Source organism: Talpa occidentalis, unplaced genomic scaffold (genome assembly GCF_014898055.3).
Source record: "Talpa occidentalis isolate TD23 unplaced genomic scaffold, MPIMG_talOcc4v2.1 talOcc4.12, whole genome shotgun sequence".
Taxonomy (NCBI): Eukaryota; Metazoa; Chordata; class Mammalia; order Eulipotyphla; family Talpidae; genus Talpa; species Talpa occidentalis.
Window position 1 is genome coordinate 7,129,413 of NW_023601212.1, and position 15,087 is coordinate 7,144,499.

The 15,087-nt window shown below is 58.1% G+C and overlaps 2 protein-coding genes across 5 annotated transcripts in view; one reads left to right on the plus strand and one right to left on the minus strand.

Annotated features, from left to right (window-relative positions):
* DOT1L (DOT1 like histone lysine methyltransferase) overlaps positions 1-12,012 on the plus strand; it is a 74,449-nt gene extending 62,437 nt beyond the window's left edge. Inside the window, exons 23-29 of one of the 4 annotated variants that reach the window (XM_037504998.2) lie at positions 778-892; positions 1,654-2,237; positions 2,477-2,682; positions 4,924-4,988; positions 5,381-6,325; positions 7,102-7,723; positions 9,258-12,012. In XM_037504998.2, coding sequence (XP_037360895.1) covers positions 778-892; positions 1,654-2,237; positions 2,477-2,682; positions 4,924-4,988; positions 5,381-6,325; positions 7,102-7,688 — 2,502 coding nt within the window. In that variant the 3' untranslated portion in view covers positions 7,689-7,723; positions 9,258-12,012. Of the gene's footprint in view, positions 1-777; positions 893-1,653; positions 2,238-2,476; positions 2,683-4,923; positions 4,989-5,380; positions 6,326-7,101 lie in introns of all 4 variants that reach the window. The other 3 variants (XM_037504999.2, XM_037504997.2, XM_037505000.2) reach the window with 3 other exon arrangements.
* Positions 7,599-14,640, minus strand: PLEKHJ1 (pleckstrin homology domain containing J1). Its single transcript, XM_037505001.2, has 6 exons — positions 14,457-14,640; positions 14,289-14,356; positions 14,121-14,187; positions 13,198-13,288; positions 13,056-13,119; positions 7,599-12,980 (listed from the first exon to the last, which is right to left on the minus strand). The coding sequence occupies exons 1-6, from the start codon at positions 14,548-14,550 to the stop codon at positions 12,915-12,917; spliced, it is 450 nt and encodes a 149-aa protein (XP_037360898.1). The 5' UTR covers positions 14,551-14,640; the 3' UTR covers positions 7,599-12,914.
* Positions 14,641-15,087: the final 447 nt, after the last annotated feature.

A 15,087-nucleotide genomic window follows, 5' to 3' on the forward strand; every position in this document is an offset into this window, starting at 1 on the left:
CTTGGAATATGTCTGCTTGGTATTATTTTGTCTGGAATTCTTTGAGCCCCCCTTTGGGGGCTCATATTCCAGTGTGTGGGTGGACAAGTTGTGTCCATCCACTCTCCCAGCTATGGACACTTGAGCAGTTTCCACTTTTTGGCAGTTGTGAGTTGTGTTCTCATGAGCATGTGGGGGGTTTTGCGTGGAAGTGCTGATTTTTCTCCAGTGTAGGAGTGGGCTTGCTGCATACACCATGAACACAATTCCTCGCCGCTCTCTGTCCCTTTTATCCGACTCCCCTATCTCTCATAGCTCATAGCTCAGGGTCCCTCTCTGGTCAGCTCACTGTGATTAAACCTGAACAAGTGGCCTCCCTGGTGGTACAGGCGGTTGAGCGCAGCGCTGTGAAGCTGTCCGCAGCCTCTGCAGGGCCGGTTTGATCCCCGCTGCCTCGGAGCACCCCACATGGCGAGCAGACCTCTCCTGTCTCGCCCGCTTCTCCCCTCAGCAGTGTATTTCATCAGTCTGCCTGTTCTGTTCCCCGCTCTGTCTCTGGTGAATCCTCTCACTCTCCCGTGCATCTGGCCTGTACCCCAGCTCTTGTATAAATAAAAAATAAATCTTTAAAAAAAAAAAAATAAACTTGAACAAGTCACTCCCCCTTGTTCTCTCTCTCCCCTTTTGAGCACTGACCTCACTTGCCTGCTGTGCTCCTTGCCTTTGCACATCTGTGGTTTGTGTCAGATCCTTGTAACTTGCACTGATGGCTGACTCCCCTGTGTTTTCTTACCACAGAGAAGCACTCCCAGCCCGGTGCCACAGACCCGGGAGGCCTCTTCCACACTAGACAAGCAGATGACTGCTAATGCCCACGGGGCTGGGAGTAAAAGCCTTGCCTCTGCTCCTTCAGGTAATATTCTTGTTCCCATACTCTCCCCACGGGTCAGCCTTCACACTGGTCCTCAGCCCTCCCAGACTGCCTCTGCCCTTTAAAACAAGACTGGCAGGGGTGCTCAGAGGCAACCTCACTGCAATGAGTGGGGTCTGAGCTGAGTCAGGGCTATCTGTCATCTGGCTGTTAGCAGCAGCACAGCCGGCCCTGGGCTGGGGCCTATGCTGGGCCCTCAGTGGATCTCCTGAATTTGCTGATGCTCTGCTGGCTGCGTTTCACCTTGAGGCTGCTGTGGCCTGTGAGCTGATGGTGTTCTTATTGCTCACTCAGCTCAAGGGATGGGGGCTTCTGAGGCCCAGCGTGCAGTGGTTTTAACACCTGATTTCTGGCAGATTCTGGTCCAATCCTTAACATGCTACATATGTTAACACTGGGCCTGCAGCCATTCTGTACAGGGCAGGGTACACTCAGTGGCTCTGAAGTCAATGGGGCCTGCCTTCCGGTTCCTTGGTGCCCTCTCCCGTCCTGGTGGATAGGTGGGCAGCTCTCACCCAGCAAGGTTGCCAAGGACCGGGCTTGGTTCTTTGGTGTGCCTGAGTGCTGGGAGCCAACCGCCAGATGTCAGGGCAGAACTGTGGAGCCTCCCAGCCCCATCTCCACTCAGTCCATTCCCCTTTGGGGTCCCAACCCAAAAGCAAGGCTGTGCTAAGATTCCTCACCCACCTCCTTAGGGGCAGTGTGATTCTTGCCCCCTGAGACACCTGTCTCCTTCCCGGCAGGCTTCTCCTATGCTGGCTCGGTGGCTATCAGCGGGGCCCTAGCAGGCAGCCCAGCACCACTGGCCTCGGGACCTGACCCTGCCACCTTTGACGAGTCCTCCAGCTCGGGAAGCCTTTTTGCCACCATGGGGTCCCGCAGCTCGACCCCACAGCACCCTCCGCTGCTGGTGCAATCCCGCAACTCCGGCTCAGCCTCGCCTGCCCACCAGCTATGCTCTAGTCCTCGGCTCAGTGGCACCGCTCAGGGCCTGCTTCCCGAGGCTAGTAAGGGAGACCTTCCCTCAGACGCCGGCTACTCAGACCCGGAGAGTGAAGCCAAGAGGAGGATTATCTTCACCATCTCGGCCGTTTCCAGTAGCGCCAAGCAGTCTCCCTCCAACAAGCACAGCCCCCTACCTTCGGGTGCCCGTGCAGACAGCGCACAGAGCCACGGGCAGGACAGCCGCAAGCGAGGCAGGAGGAAGCGGGCCTCAACTGGAACTCCCAGCCTGAGCTCGGGTGTGTCCCCAAAGCGCCGGGCTCTACCATCTGTCGCTGGCCTCTTCACGCAGTCATCAGGGTCGCCCCTTAACCTCAACTCCATGGTAAGGATAAGAAGGGATTGGGTGGGGCCTACAGCCCTGGCTGCTCTCTGGGCCCTGCCTTGAGGGGACTGTGGTGCAGTTAGGCATCTGGCTACGTGCCACCTTCTCACTCAGGCAGGGACCACCCAGAAGCACAGGGCATTCAGTGGGAGGCCAGCTCTGGGAGCCCTGGCCAAGCCCTTGTGTGCTGGTACCTCAGGAACTTATTGACAGGGTCTTCTGTCTGTGTTGCCCCTCAGGTCAACAACATCAACCAGCCCTTGGAGATCACGGCCATCTCGTCCCCTGAGAGCTCCCTGAAGAGCTCCCCAGTCCCTTACCAGGACAATGACCAGCCACCCGTGCTCAAGAAGGAGAAGCCACTGAGCCAGACCAATGGGGCACACTACTCTCCGCTGACCTCGGATGAGGAGCAGGGCTCCGAGGACGAACCGAGCAGCGCCAGGTGAATGGGGTGGGCATTCCCTGCATAGGAGAGGCCCCCGTGTCGGGCAGTTCCCCTGGGGGGCAGGGACGTGCAGCTTCCACCTGCCCAGCGGTTGCTGACCAGGCGATACCTGTCCTGGATGATCCATTCTCTGGATGCCCTGACCCACTATCCACATTAACCTCAGGGGGTGTCCTTGAGCAGACAGACAGTTAGTTGCCCCTGACCCACAAGGGACCGTCTGCCAGCCGTCCTCCACCTGAGAATTTATGTGTGGTTAGCGGCTCATTGTTTCCCATCCCCAGTGCTCCTCGGCCCCTATATAGAAGACATGGAGGGAGGATTGTTAACTTCAGCCAGAGAGGGCTAAGAAGGTGGTTTTCAGATTCTTTAAATGGCCATTTATTTTTTAAAGATTGATTTATTTATGCACACAAGAGCTGGGGTACAGGCCAGAGGCGCGGGGAGGTGAGAGGATTCACCAGAGACAGAGCGGGGAGCAGAACAGGCAGATTGACCTAAGTACACTGCTGAGGGGAGCAGCGGGGAGGCAGGAGAGGTCTGCTGCACCATGTGGGTTGCTCCCTGGCTAGGAATCGAACTCGTGCTGCAGAGGCTGCGAATTGCTTCATAGGTTGCGTCTTAACCCCTTGTGCTACCGGAGGCCCGGTTTTCAGATTCTTGCCAGCGCTTCATGTTTGATGTATTTGATTGTGAAGGGTTGTATTTAGTATTTGTTTTTCTGAAATGGCCTTGTTAGATAGAATTCACACCCCTACCATCCATTTGCACGTGCGATCCTATAGTGTTTGCTGTATTCACAGGGCTGTGAAAATGGCACCAATGTGGTATCTGAACATTTATATCACACCGAGAAGCAGCCCCTACCCCTTGCCAGTCATTCCTACTCCCCCCCACTGTCCAGTACCTCCATCAACCCCCTGTCTCTGTGGGTGTGACTCCGCCAGCGCCTCCTGTGAGTGGGTCACACAGCTTGTTCTTGTATCTGGCTGATGTCAGTGAGCCTCGTGTCCTCGGTCGATCAGGTTGCAGTGTGTGCCGGAGTGTCCTTGGCACGGCTGTGCGATGTCCAGGGTGTGGACGGATATGTGTGTCTGTTCATTGTCTCGGGATACTTGGGTCGTTTCCAGTCTCTAGCTCCTGTGACTCACACTGCTGTGAATGGTCATATACGTGTTTTCTTTGAAAATAGGTTTTCAGTTTACTCAGCACAGAGGAATGGAGTTGCTGGGTCACACGGTGACTCTGTGAGTAACTCTTTGCAGCACCTCCATCCCATTTCCACAGTGGTCACCCTGTTTCTCATTCCCATCAGCCAGGCCTCCTCAACAAAACTTGTTATTTTCAGCATGTTTTTTTTTTAATACAGTTGTCATTCTAATGGAGGTAGCGCTGCGGTTTTGTGTTCCCTCTTCCTGATGGTTTGCCTCACGTGCCGGGGGCCTGTGTGGTGTCTTCTTTCGAGAAATGTTCCCTTGGGGGTCTTTGCCCATTGTTTAATTGGGTCATCTTTTTGTTGCTAAATTACAAGAGTTGTTTATATAATCTGCGTACAAGACTCTTATCGATACCTGCAAATACTTCCCATGGTATCGTTTTCTTCCTGGCATCCTTTGACCCGCAAAGTTTTAAAATTCTGATGAAGTACCATGTTTGCTTTTGGTGTCATGTCTGTTATTTGTTCCTCTTTCATCTATGTAAGTTACGTTTAAATTTAAGAGTTTTTGCACATGGGTGCTGTTCTCTGAGTTGGATATGCCCAGCCGAGCAGTGCCTAGCTTGTCCTGGGAGTTAGTCTGTGTCCCTGGAGGGCATAGTGTTCCTTGGGGTAGCCACAGACTATTGACACATAAAATACAGTTTTATAAATTGGTGCTGCTGCAAATACAAGGGCAGTCTGCTGGGGGACTGTGAGCCGGACCGCTGCCTGTGGGCCAGTGGTGTGAGGCAGCATGCTGGCAGACACCGGAGGGAGCAGCCAGCGCGCATGCTTGTGGGCCCATGTGTCTGCGTGCTGGGCAGTGGCTTGCGGCTCCTCTTCTCGGCCTACTCTCCTCCCCGTCCTTGCAATGGGCAGTGCCATGCTTGGTGGTCATGGCTCCTCCTCCAAGGAAGGCGCCCTTCTCAGGGGAGGCAGGCTGTGTCGCCCACTCCCTAGCTTCCCTGCAATTCCTTGTCCGTATTCCTGCAGCTGTTCTGCATGCATATGAGTTTCATCCTTTTTTTTTTCCTTGATAGAATTGAGAGAAAAATTGCAACAATCTCCTTAGAAAGCAAATCTCCTCCAAAAACCTTAGAAAATGGTAAGTGCTACGTTCCCTGTCACTTCTCTCCCGGGTGAGAGGTGGGGTGATGTGGCCTGATTCCCAACCTGTGAGGAAATACGGCTGGACTTCCAGGATTGTCTCCCGTGATGTTAGTGCCACCTAGGGCCTTGTTGCCCATTCTCCCCTAACAGGCACTCCTGGGGAACAGGTGGGGGCTTCTGTGCACCACATGCCTTCCCAAACGTCACCAGCTCAGGAGCAGCTCTGTTCTCCCAAAAGAACCACGCGTGGGCAGGTTTACTCCTGCCCCTATGGGGGTCTGATTTCATTTGGCTCTGCCCCAGACCCCCTCAGGGATCTCACTCTGCATCTGCTGTTGCTCAGACTCTCAGGGGCCCCGGCCTTCACTTTCTGCCTTTCTCTGTCAGGTGGCAGCGTGGTGGGCAGGAAGCTGATGCCTGCCAGTGAGCCCGTCAACAGCAGCAAGTGGAAGTCCACCTTCTCGCCAATCTCCGACATTGGACTGGCCAAGTCTGCGGACAGCCCACTGCAGGCCAGCTCCACACTGAGCCAGGGCTCCCTGTTCGCTTTCCGGCCCACCATGGAGGAACCCAGCCCGACGGACACCAAGCTCGCCAGTCACCCCAGGAAAAGCTTTTCTGGCCCCTTGTCGGCTGGTGGGCTCAGCCCAAGCAACAACCCTCCCAACGGCTTTGCCTTCAGTGGGGGCCTGGCCGCTGACCTCAGTTTACACAGCTTCAACGATGGTGCTTCTCTCTCCCACAAGGGCCCTGAGGCAGCCAGCCTGAGTGCCCCCCTGAGCTTCCCTACCCCTCGCAGCAAGGAGGGCAGCACCTCGGAGCCTGGCCCCTTTCTGAACAAGAGGCAGATGGATGGACTGGGCGTCCCAAAAGGCGAGGGGGGCAAGGGCAAGGAGGTGACTGAGCCGGGTCTGCCCCCATGTGGGCCCCTGGAGAAAGCCTCCCTGGCGCACAGTGTCAAGGCTGGCCGGGGCAGGGACCGAGAACCTGACTTCAAGAGCGGTCACAACCTTTTCATCTCTGCAGCTGCTGTGCCCCCTGGGGGCCTGCTCAGTGGCCCTGGCCTCACCACGGTGGCATCTTCTGTGGGTAGTACGGCGCCCTCCGCCCAGACGCACCGCCCCTTCCTGGGCACCTTTGCCCCCGGCCCACAGTTCACGCTGGGCCCCATGTCCCTGCAGGCCAACCTGGGCTCATCAGTGCTACAGTCCTTGTTCAGCTCCGTGCCGGCTGCTGCTGGCCTGGTGCATGTCTCATCCGCTGCAACCAGACTGACCAACTCGCACGCCATGGGCAGCTTCTCTTCCGGGGTGGCCGGTGGCGCAGTTGGAGGTAGGCAGGCGCGAGTCTCTTCTCTGACTCGCAGGCCCCGGGTCCCTGAGGCCTGTGTTGGGGTCTGGGGCGTGGTGCCACATGCCGCCGCCGCCCTCCTGGATGCCGGGTTACTCAGGACTGCCTTACAGGTTCCCTTTCGGAGCCCCTATGGGCCAGGCTGTGCTCACACGTCCCTTTGTGTCCACTTGGCACCCCACCTTGTTCCTTCTCACAAGATGCAGTCGTAGCGGGTATGGGCAGAGTGCTCATGTGTGAGTCGCCTTTGGGGGCTCTCTGGTTGTGATGGCGTCTGTCTCACCTTCAGAAGAGCCCATCCTGATCAGGGCCTGCCTTCCTCCCCGTGGAGGTCACCTGTCAGAGACCAGCCATGGGCTCCTGGGCAGGCTGTGGGGCTGAGCTGGGGAAGTGCTGGGCACAAACGCCCACGGCAGGTGGCGGCTCCAAAGTAGCGTGGAAAGGCGTCATGGGGCCAGACCTGGCTGGGCCTCTGCAGGGTCCCTGACCTCTGCAGCCAGCAGCTTGCTGGACGTGGGCAGCCAGGACTCTGGCAGGCGTGCCTCGGGTGGGGGTTCTGGCCCTGGGCCCATCCCGCAGGTGAGTGTTAACCTGGCTGCCTGAGCTCCCGCTGCTTGCTGCTTCGTTCTCGCACCTGCCGCGCACGTGGAGCTTCAGCTGCTGTCTGCTTCCCCTCGTGTGTGCGCGTGCGCGTGCTTCTTATCACTTGCTGGAGAATGCCCACCTGTTGAAGCTGAGTTTTTCTCTCCTGTTTGCAGGTGTCTTTAACCACGCGGTGCCTTCCGCCTCCTCTCATCTGTTTGGAGCCAGTTTCGGCAGCGGGGCTGCATGTCGCAGCGCCACGCTGAGCTTAACCCCGCTGCAGGCGGTGGCCGGCACCCCCGCCTCTTCCTTTCAGGGCCCGTCCTCTGCAGAGACGAGGCCACCCCCACCCCCGCCTGCTCAGCACCTGGGCCGACCCCCTCCGGGGCAGCCCACCCTCCACGCACCCCCCCCACCTAACGCTGCCTTGCCTCCTCCCCCCGCGCTGCTCGCGTCTAACTCTGAGCCCGTGCTTCTGCAGAGCCTAGCGTCCATCCCGGCTAACAAAACTTTCTTACCCGCCTCTTCTGCTGCCTCTCTCCAGCCTGCTAACGCCTCTTTGTCCATCAAGCTCGCCTCCCTCCCGCACAAGGTGTCCCACCCCTCCTTCACGGTGCACCACCAACCACTGCCTGGGCTCACCCTGGCGCAGGCCGCGCCCGTGATCCCGCAGGCCAGCTCCACAGGGCCGTCCGCTGTGTGGGTTTCCCTTGGCATGCCGCCTCCGTATGCCACGCGCCTTGCGGGGGTTAAGCCACGATAAAGACCTTGCTTAGCTAGCAGTTCGTATTCTGTAAGGTAAGGCTAGAGACCAACCAGGGGTCCCTGCAAGAACTGAACTGCCTTCCTTTGCAGAGGACAGACGGGCACAGGACTTTTCGAGGGCAGGGGGTCAGGAAATGGGATAGGAGGACGGTGGAGGCAGCTGGTACTGAGAGGCAGAGTGAAAAAGCCCAGGGCGGTGAGGGGAGCCCTGGGCTGCTGTGAGAAGGGACTGCTGCCATGCACCAGCAGGGTCCTGAGAGGGTAGCCAGCCTCTTTGCTGCGTGGACCTTCACACCAGGCCCCCAGGGACATGCACACCTGCTCTATGGGTGCTGGTGGCCACATTAAACACCGGGGACAGACCAGGAGATGCTGATGAGGCCCATCGAGGCCAGCTTGTGGCCACCCTCTGGCTGTGTCCGCAGTGGTGGTGACCTGGACACCACGGCATGGAGCCATCTGGGACAGCCTGTGTTGTGGTTAGTCTCTCTGGGGTGTCTCTCAGTCTGTTTGCTCAAATGCACCTTGTACGGTTGTAGAATTTTATTGTGGCTGAGGCGCTGGGTTGGTAGACAGCTTTTGAAAGATGGGGTTGTCCATCTTTGGATTCCTTAGCTAGAGGTCCCACCTGCCAGCGCTAACCCACGCACACCAGGAGCTGACCGCAGAGCAGGGACTGCCTTCACCAGCAGGCACAGGCTTCGTAGTTGTGGCCACAGCTCAGCTCCTCTGACCTTCAAGGAACCTGACAGTACTTCAGCCAGTCACCCAGACCACTGAGAGCTCACAGCTACTGCCATCCTTGCCAGCGGAGAGCAGTGTAGGAGGTGCCCACCCGTGGGGCCTGTACAAGAAAGTGACTGTGAAGCCTTCAGGGAGGGTCCCTGTCTGCTCCTCCACTGGTGGGATACAGTATTAGAGGGCTAACCCCTGCCACTCCCTCAGCCCAGGAGCTGGGCTGGTGCTCTGTGCTGGGCACACCACCCGCCACTCTGCCCTTCCAACTTGGTCTCCCAGGGCAAAGAGCCTTCCTGGGCATGTCCACGGCTCACAGGGCAAGGACCCGAAGAACAGAAGGTGGACCTGTGCTAATGGACACGGGCCAGGTGTGGGGCCACCCTGCTGCCACATGTTGTGGCGGAAAGAAGACAGGCGGCCACGGGAGCTGTCAGGGCCTCGTCGGGTGCTGGTCAGCAGCTAGCCGTGCCAGTGGAAGTGTCCACAGTGGACACCCTCCTGTCCCGTCTCGGGGCCCATCGCAGGGAGCTAGCTTACGACTGGCAGCACTGGCCTATCCACCATAAGCAGCACCTGGCAGGTGGTGACTTGAGAGTCCAGACCCTGTGCCCCTCATGCTAGCCAGGGCCTCCTGGTGGGACTTCTGCTCCTTGGCTGGACCCAGGGCACGACACGCGGTCCGCCAGGAGAGGTGGTCCTTTGACAACTGTTCCATCTGTCTGTCACATGTCTGTAGGAGGCTTTGGTTCCCTGACCTGGGGAAATGTTTGGGCGTCTCCAAGTGAAAGCCTGACACTGTGCTGTCTTCCCTCCTGCACTGTCTCTGCAGGTAACTAGGATTTCTACCTCAACCATGAGACCTATGCAAGGATGGGGCTCACCGCTGGACGGGGACAGACAGGACAGAAGACGAGGTTCTACTGTGAATCAGCGCTGGCAGACCTGCGGTGCTGGGGCTTGGCTCCAGCTCCTGCTGTCGATAGTTTTAGATAAAGTATTTATCGTTTTTAAAAAAGTATAAACAATTTTGACTTATTTTATTCCACTGAAGTTGTAAAAGGCAACTATTGAGAAATGTACATACCTATATCTGAGAGGATCTATATACAGATGTCTATGGGAAGGACTGGCCACCGCGGAGATGCCGACGCTGGTCCTGGTGCTATCTGGTCGCCCGCCCGCCCACCTCCACGTTCTCCTGGTGCTGACTCTCCAGGTGACCAACGCCAAAACCAGTCCTCGGCAGCACCTGCCCTACTCACCCCCGCCGCTCTTCCTATACCAAAGGCTCCTGCTCCAGGTTGAGGGCAGTTTGCTATCTTGTGAAGTGGTGTTCCCAGAGAAGGCCCTCTCCCAGGAGGTGCACCCACAGTCCTGCCCATCGCTGTGAGACCGGGGGCCCTGCATCGGGTCTTTGGCCTTGGAGCTGATGGGCGGGTTGGGGGTGGGGGACAGGGACAGTCAGCCTTTCCAATCCATGTGGCAGGGCTGCAGGTGTGTTCCAAAAGGGGACCGTTCCCAGTGGTGCTTGTGGGAAGATGTGGCTGGCCGTGTAATAAGTGCATTTACTTTGTACGTCTGTGCTCGTGTGGGCCTCCTTCTGAGTCCACCATGGCATGTCCAGTCATGGGGCAGGTCAGCCTGGTGCCTGGTGTCTGTACAGAAGAGTCATGCTGAGGGTGACAGTATTTTATAGAGATGTGATGAAAATTTATAAATTTCATAGACTTGACTTCATTTATTTTTAGATGGTATAATGCACAGTAAACTTAAAAAAAAGGAAGAAAAAAGTAAAGGGGGACCTTTTTATTTATTTAAATGCACACAGTGGCACTGGCTCAGGCCAGCTGCAGCCCCAACCCCAGAGGGGCATGCCTGCCTCCCCACAGGCAGCCTCCGTGGTGCATGAGACCCAGTGCACTGATGGCGAGAGGGCTCGTGGTCAGGGCTTCTGACATGTAGAGCTGTTCCAGATGCTTCTAAAGGTGGCTAGCAGGGTTCTCAGGGCCCTTCAGGGCAGCCATCTGTGATGGTTCCTGGGTCCCAAGCTTTTAAGGACATGTCCAGAAGCCCCCAAGCCCCCCGAAACAGGCCATTACTGGCCAAAGACCCTGGCAGGGGTGCCAACCCCAAGGTGGCAGGGTGCAGCTGGAGACCCACTCAGGTGCTGGCCCCCTTGGCACCCACTAAGGAGCACTCGGAGTGGGGCTGTGTGTGTAGGGGTTGAATTTTGTCACTAAAGGGAAAGCTGGTCAACATGGCCCCATCCCCCAGTGGAGGCCAGGTGCTCCTGCCTGGCCCCACTGTATGCTGACCCTCAGGGCAGGCTCCTGCCCTCCCACCACTGTGCAGAGCAGGCCTCCCCTGGCCGGGGTCAGTAGGTTTGCTGGAGTTCTAGTTCCCATTGGGCAAGGGGCCTGAAATAGGCCTGCTTCCCCTGGGGTGTACCCCAACCAGAGCAATACTGGAGGCTGAAGATGGTGCTTAGGACGAGTTTCTAGACCCGGCCCGTCCTCTTGTAACCAGCTGCCCTGCTCCCTTCCGTCCTGGGCGGTGCTGTTGGCAGCGCCAAGGTGCTGTGCCCACCCTATGAACCTTGTGCCCTCCCCTCCAGCCCTCGGGCCCCTCTTTGGCACCAGAAGCCAGGGCTCTAGAAAGCTGCAGGGCTCACTGTAGAGAAGTCAGAACGAGGAGTCCCTGATCTAGAACAAAGTGGCCCTTTACACAACGTTGTATTGCTTCGGGTTGCCACCCCAAGGGATGGGGTAGGGGCGATAGGGTGACCGTGTGGGACTTCCTACTGACGTGCCATAATTATCTTCCTATACAACTGTCTGCACGTGCACCCGAGCTTTGGGGTTCAGAGCAGCACTTACTCGGGATGTGCCCAACTACAGGCTGAGCTGGGTCCCCAGCTGTCAGCATGGGAGTGTCCTGCACCACAGGTGGCTGGAGGAGGTGTGGGTCACACTGGCGCTGACCCTCTAGTCCTCTGGGGGCCCTAGGCCTTGCCAGACATGTAAGCTAAGGCCTGTTGGCAGGCCAGCTGTGGGAGGGTTGACAAGATGCTGGTTCCCTCTGGCAGCTCCAGGCTGACTGGTGGTGCTGTTAACCGTGGGCACGTCAGGGAAGTCTAGCGGGCCTGGGATTAACTTTGCTCAGGAAAACTGTGACAACAAAGTGGCCCACTGGGAAGTGGGCTCAAGGACCCTCCTGGCCAGGAGGAGTTAGCCTTCCTTCTAAGTTATGAATTGTGACTTAATTGAGACACCCTCGCCTTTATCTCCCCGCGCTGCCCATTGTAGGAAGTGTCCACTTCTCACCCCGATCTCAACCACCCTGCCATTTCCGTTCACAATTCACCCAAGCTTGGCCTGTTTCTCTTATCTCCACCGTGATGTAACCTGAGGCTTGGCTCTGTCTGTGTGGTAAACTGTTCAGCACAGCTGAGGGCACTGGCATGCCCAACTCTCTAGGCTGCTGGCATGACCCTCACTCCCAAAGGTTATCCCACTGCATTCTGCATTTCCACCTTTAGACGCTGTAATAAAATGTTTTCACTTGAACTTTGTCTGAATGTGGTATTTCCCTCAATTACGACATGGTGAGGTCTGAAGAGGGCCCAAAGAAGACCAGGTTGAACTCAACTGTGCCCTGGGTTGGGGAGGACAGCAGTCACTCCCAGACGGTAGCTATGAACAGGGAGGCCCTGCCGCTCCATAAGAGCTTGACCAGATGAGGACCCCAAAAGGGCCACCAACTAATATGGGCCATCACGGGGTCCTGTCTTCAATCAGGGAGGCCCATAAACCAGGGCGGGTCAAGGGGTCCTCTTGGGTGAGTGCCACACCCACAGCTGCATCTCCTTCAGGGCCAGGGGTCTTACTCCCTGGTTTTCCAGCTTATACCTCTAAACCCCATCTTCTCTCCCTATGCTGGTGGCCCAGCCCTTTCTGCCCAGGTATTTAAACCATGACCCTGTAGGGGACCTTTGTCCCCTGTCACCCTCACTTCCCCCCTGGAGCCTGCAAAGGACACCTGTCCTTGCTGCATGCAGTGTACACCATTCTATGTGGAAAAGAGGTACCTTTATTTGAACAGAGCAAGAAGCACAAGGCACCTGGCCAGGACCTGCGCATCAGCAGAATTCACAGCGGCCTGATGAGACAGACAGGCCCCCACACTTTCACAGCATCATTTAGCTTCATACATTCAGTTTGTGAGCTGCCCAGGGCACCTGCCAGGCCCTGAATGGACATGACTGGGGGGGGGGGGTCCCTAGGCAGCAGCACATGGCATGGGGGGATTGCCAGTCAGGCCAGTCCAGTGGGCCCCCAAGCAGGGGAGGGAGGCTGGATTCTTCACCTAGTCCTGAGCTTTTGATTTTGAAGTCTTTTAAGTCATAACAACTGCAAATGCAGGCTTGACCAGAAAACCCAGGGTCTGGCAAAAGCAGGCCAGGCTGGTTCTAGCCCCAGAGAAGGATTCAGGCTTTCAACCCACTCAGCTGGAACCTGGCCTCCTCAGATATGCCAAACTGCTCCAGAGGGTCCTGTGTGGGTACACAGAGGGTGAGCCCAGAGCCCCGAGGCCCACACCGCCCCGTCTCTCAGGACCCAGTACGCACCTTGCCAGTCATCTTCTGGATCTCATTCCTGTAGAAGATGAGACTCCTCCGCATGAACTCATAGCTGGGGAGGGAAGCAAACTTTGTTCACAGGGCTCTGCTCTATTCCTGCCCCCGGCCCTAAGGGTCAACCCGGCCCCACCTGGCTTGCCGCAAGGCCCCCATCCACTCCTGACATTGCTCCTCATTGCAGCATTCAAAGTGATACTTCCTGTCAGGGTTCTCCACGAAGCCTGCAGAAGGAGCACCCATTAGTCCTCACTCTCCCATCCCACCAGCCACAGGTCTGTTTCCTGTGGCCAGTGTCCGTAAGAGTCCCCTCCTCTTGCAATGGCCCAGGCTGTGGGTTGAACTTTGTGCCCCTAAAGGATATGTTCACAATGCAGAAATTTGATTTAAAAAATAAAAGCAAAAAGAACGTGTTCAAGTCCTAATCCCTGGGACCTGGGAATGTGACACTATTTCCTATTTGGAAACAGGATCACTGCAGATGTAATTAAAGGGAGGTTACATTGGAGTGGGGAGGCCCTAATCCAGCAGGATGTGTATCCTCACAAAAAGGCCCGGTCTGGACACATACAGAAAACCCCAACTGACAGCAGAGGCAGAGATCAGGGAGTTTCTATAAGCCAAGGATTGCCACTGAGCCCCAGAAGCTGGGAGAGACGTGGGGTTCTCCCTCAGAAGAGAACCAGCCTTACTGGCACGCTCGCTGCTTTTGGACTCCAGACTGGAAGAGGATACATTTCTGCTCCCCGCCCCAGTACAGGAGCAGAGCTCACTGGTCTTTCCCCGCGGGCTCATCCCTCACAGAGTCGGGGGAACACAGGCCGGGCGGCGAGGAAGGATTATGAAAGGATTATGAAAGCAAGGCGCCCTGAAACCGCGCGCCGAGCAAAAAAAGCCGTGGGGCGTTTGGGTGGTGCCAGGAAGAGGCCCCGGGGAGGTGCGCACGGCCGGGCCCCAGGCACAGGAGCCGCGCCCGAGGGGGGCCGCCTGCGGGGCAGGGTGAGCGCAGGAGCAGGAGGCCGGGCAGGGGCGGGGCGGGCGAGGGGACCCACTCACTGATGGAGAAGCCGCAGGGCTCTTCCTGGGTGACTCTGCAGTGCTCCAGCAGAAGGGCTCCGACGGGCTGGGGGCACACGGGGTCGCATGGGGAGGCGTGGGGGCGGGCCAGGCCCTCCCGGGCGCGGCCTACGCGCCGACCCGGCCCCGCCCGCCCCGCCGCCCTACCTCGGCCTCGTCCGTCCGGAAGTAGAAGAGGAAATTGACCACCAGCTTCACCAGCCGCCGCTTCACCACTGCGGGCACAGTGCGGGCTCGCGCGGGCTCGGCGGCGGCCCCCAGTCCGGCCCGGCCCCGACCCCCGCCCCCCTCGCCGCCCGGCCTCGCCCCGCTCACCGCTGCCCTTCTTGGGGCCCCGCATGCCCAGCTCGGCTGCCAGCTCGGCCGGCTGCCGGGACAGCGCCTGCAGCTCCTTCTCGTTGTAGCGCATAGTGCCGCCGGGCACGACGGCGACGGCGCGAACGCGAGAGCCTCCCGGCTGCCGTCCCCGCTCGCGCCGCCGTCGGCGCCAAAAAAGTCGCAGGCGCGGTGGCGGAAGCGTTGACGGCGATACTGCGCCTGCGTGCGCCCAGGCCCCTGCGCCTGTCAATCATCGGCCGTGGCGCTGACAACCCGGGGGCCCCCGCGCCCGGCGGAGGCTTCATGGGGTTCACGGACTAGCAGCGAGGTGGATTGTTTTATCATTCACGGATGAAGTAAATTAAGCTAGGGTGGAAACAGAAAGTGCCCCCACGCTCTTTTACTGATGCCGACAGGAGCCCGCTGAGCTCAAAGAAATGCGGCCCGCCCTCCCGCGAGAACTGGCTACGCCCGAGCTGGACCCCGCAGGGGAGGCCAAGGACAACCTGGCGCGCACGCGCACGTCGCCTTCCGGGCCGCGTCAGCCCCGGCCCCTTTCCCTTCCCTTGAAGCTGCGGGCGACGCTGGCCGCGCCGGGCATGCGCAAGAGAGAAGTCCCGCCCTATTT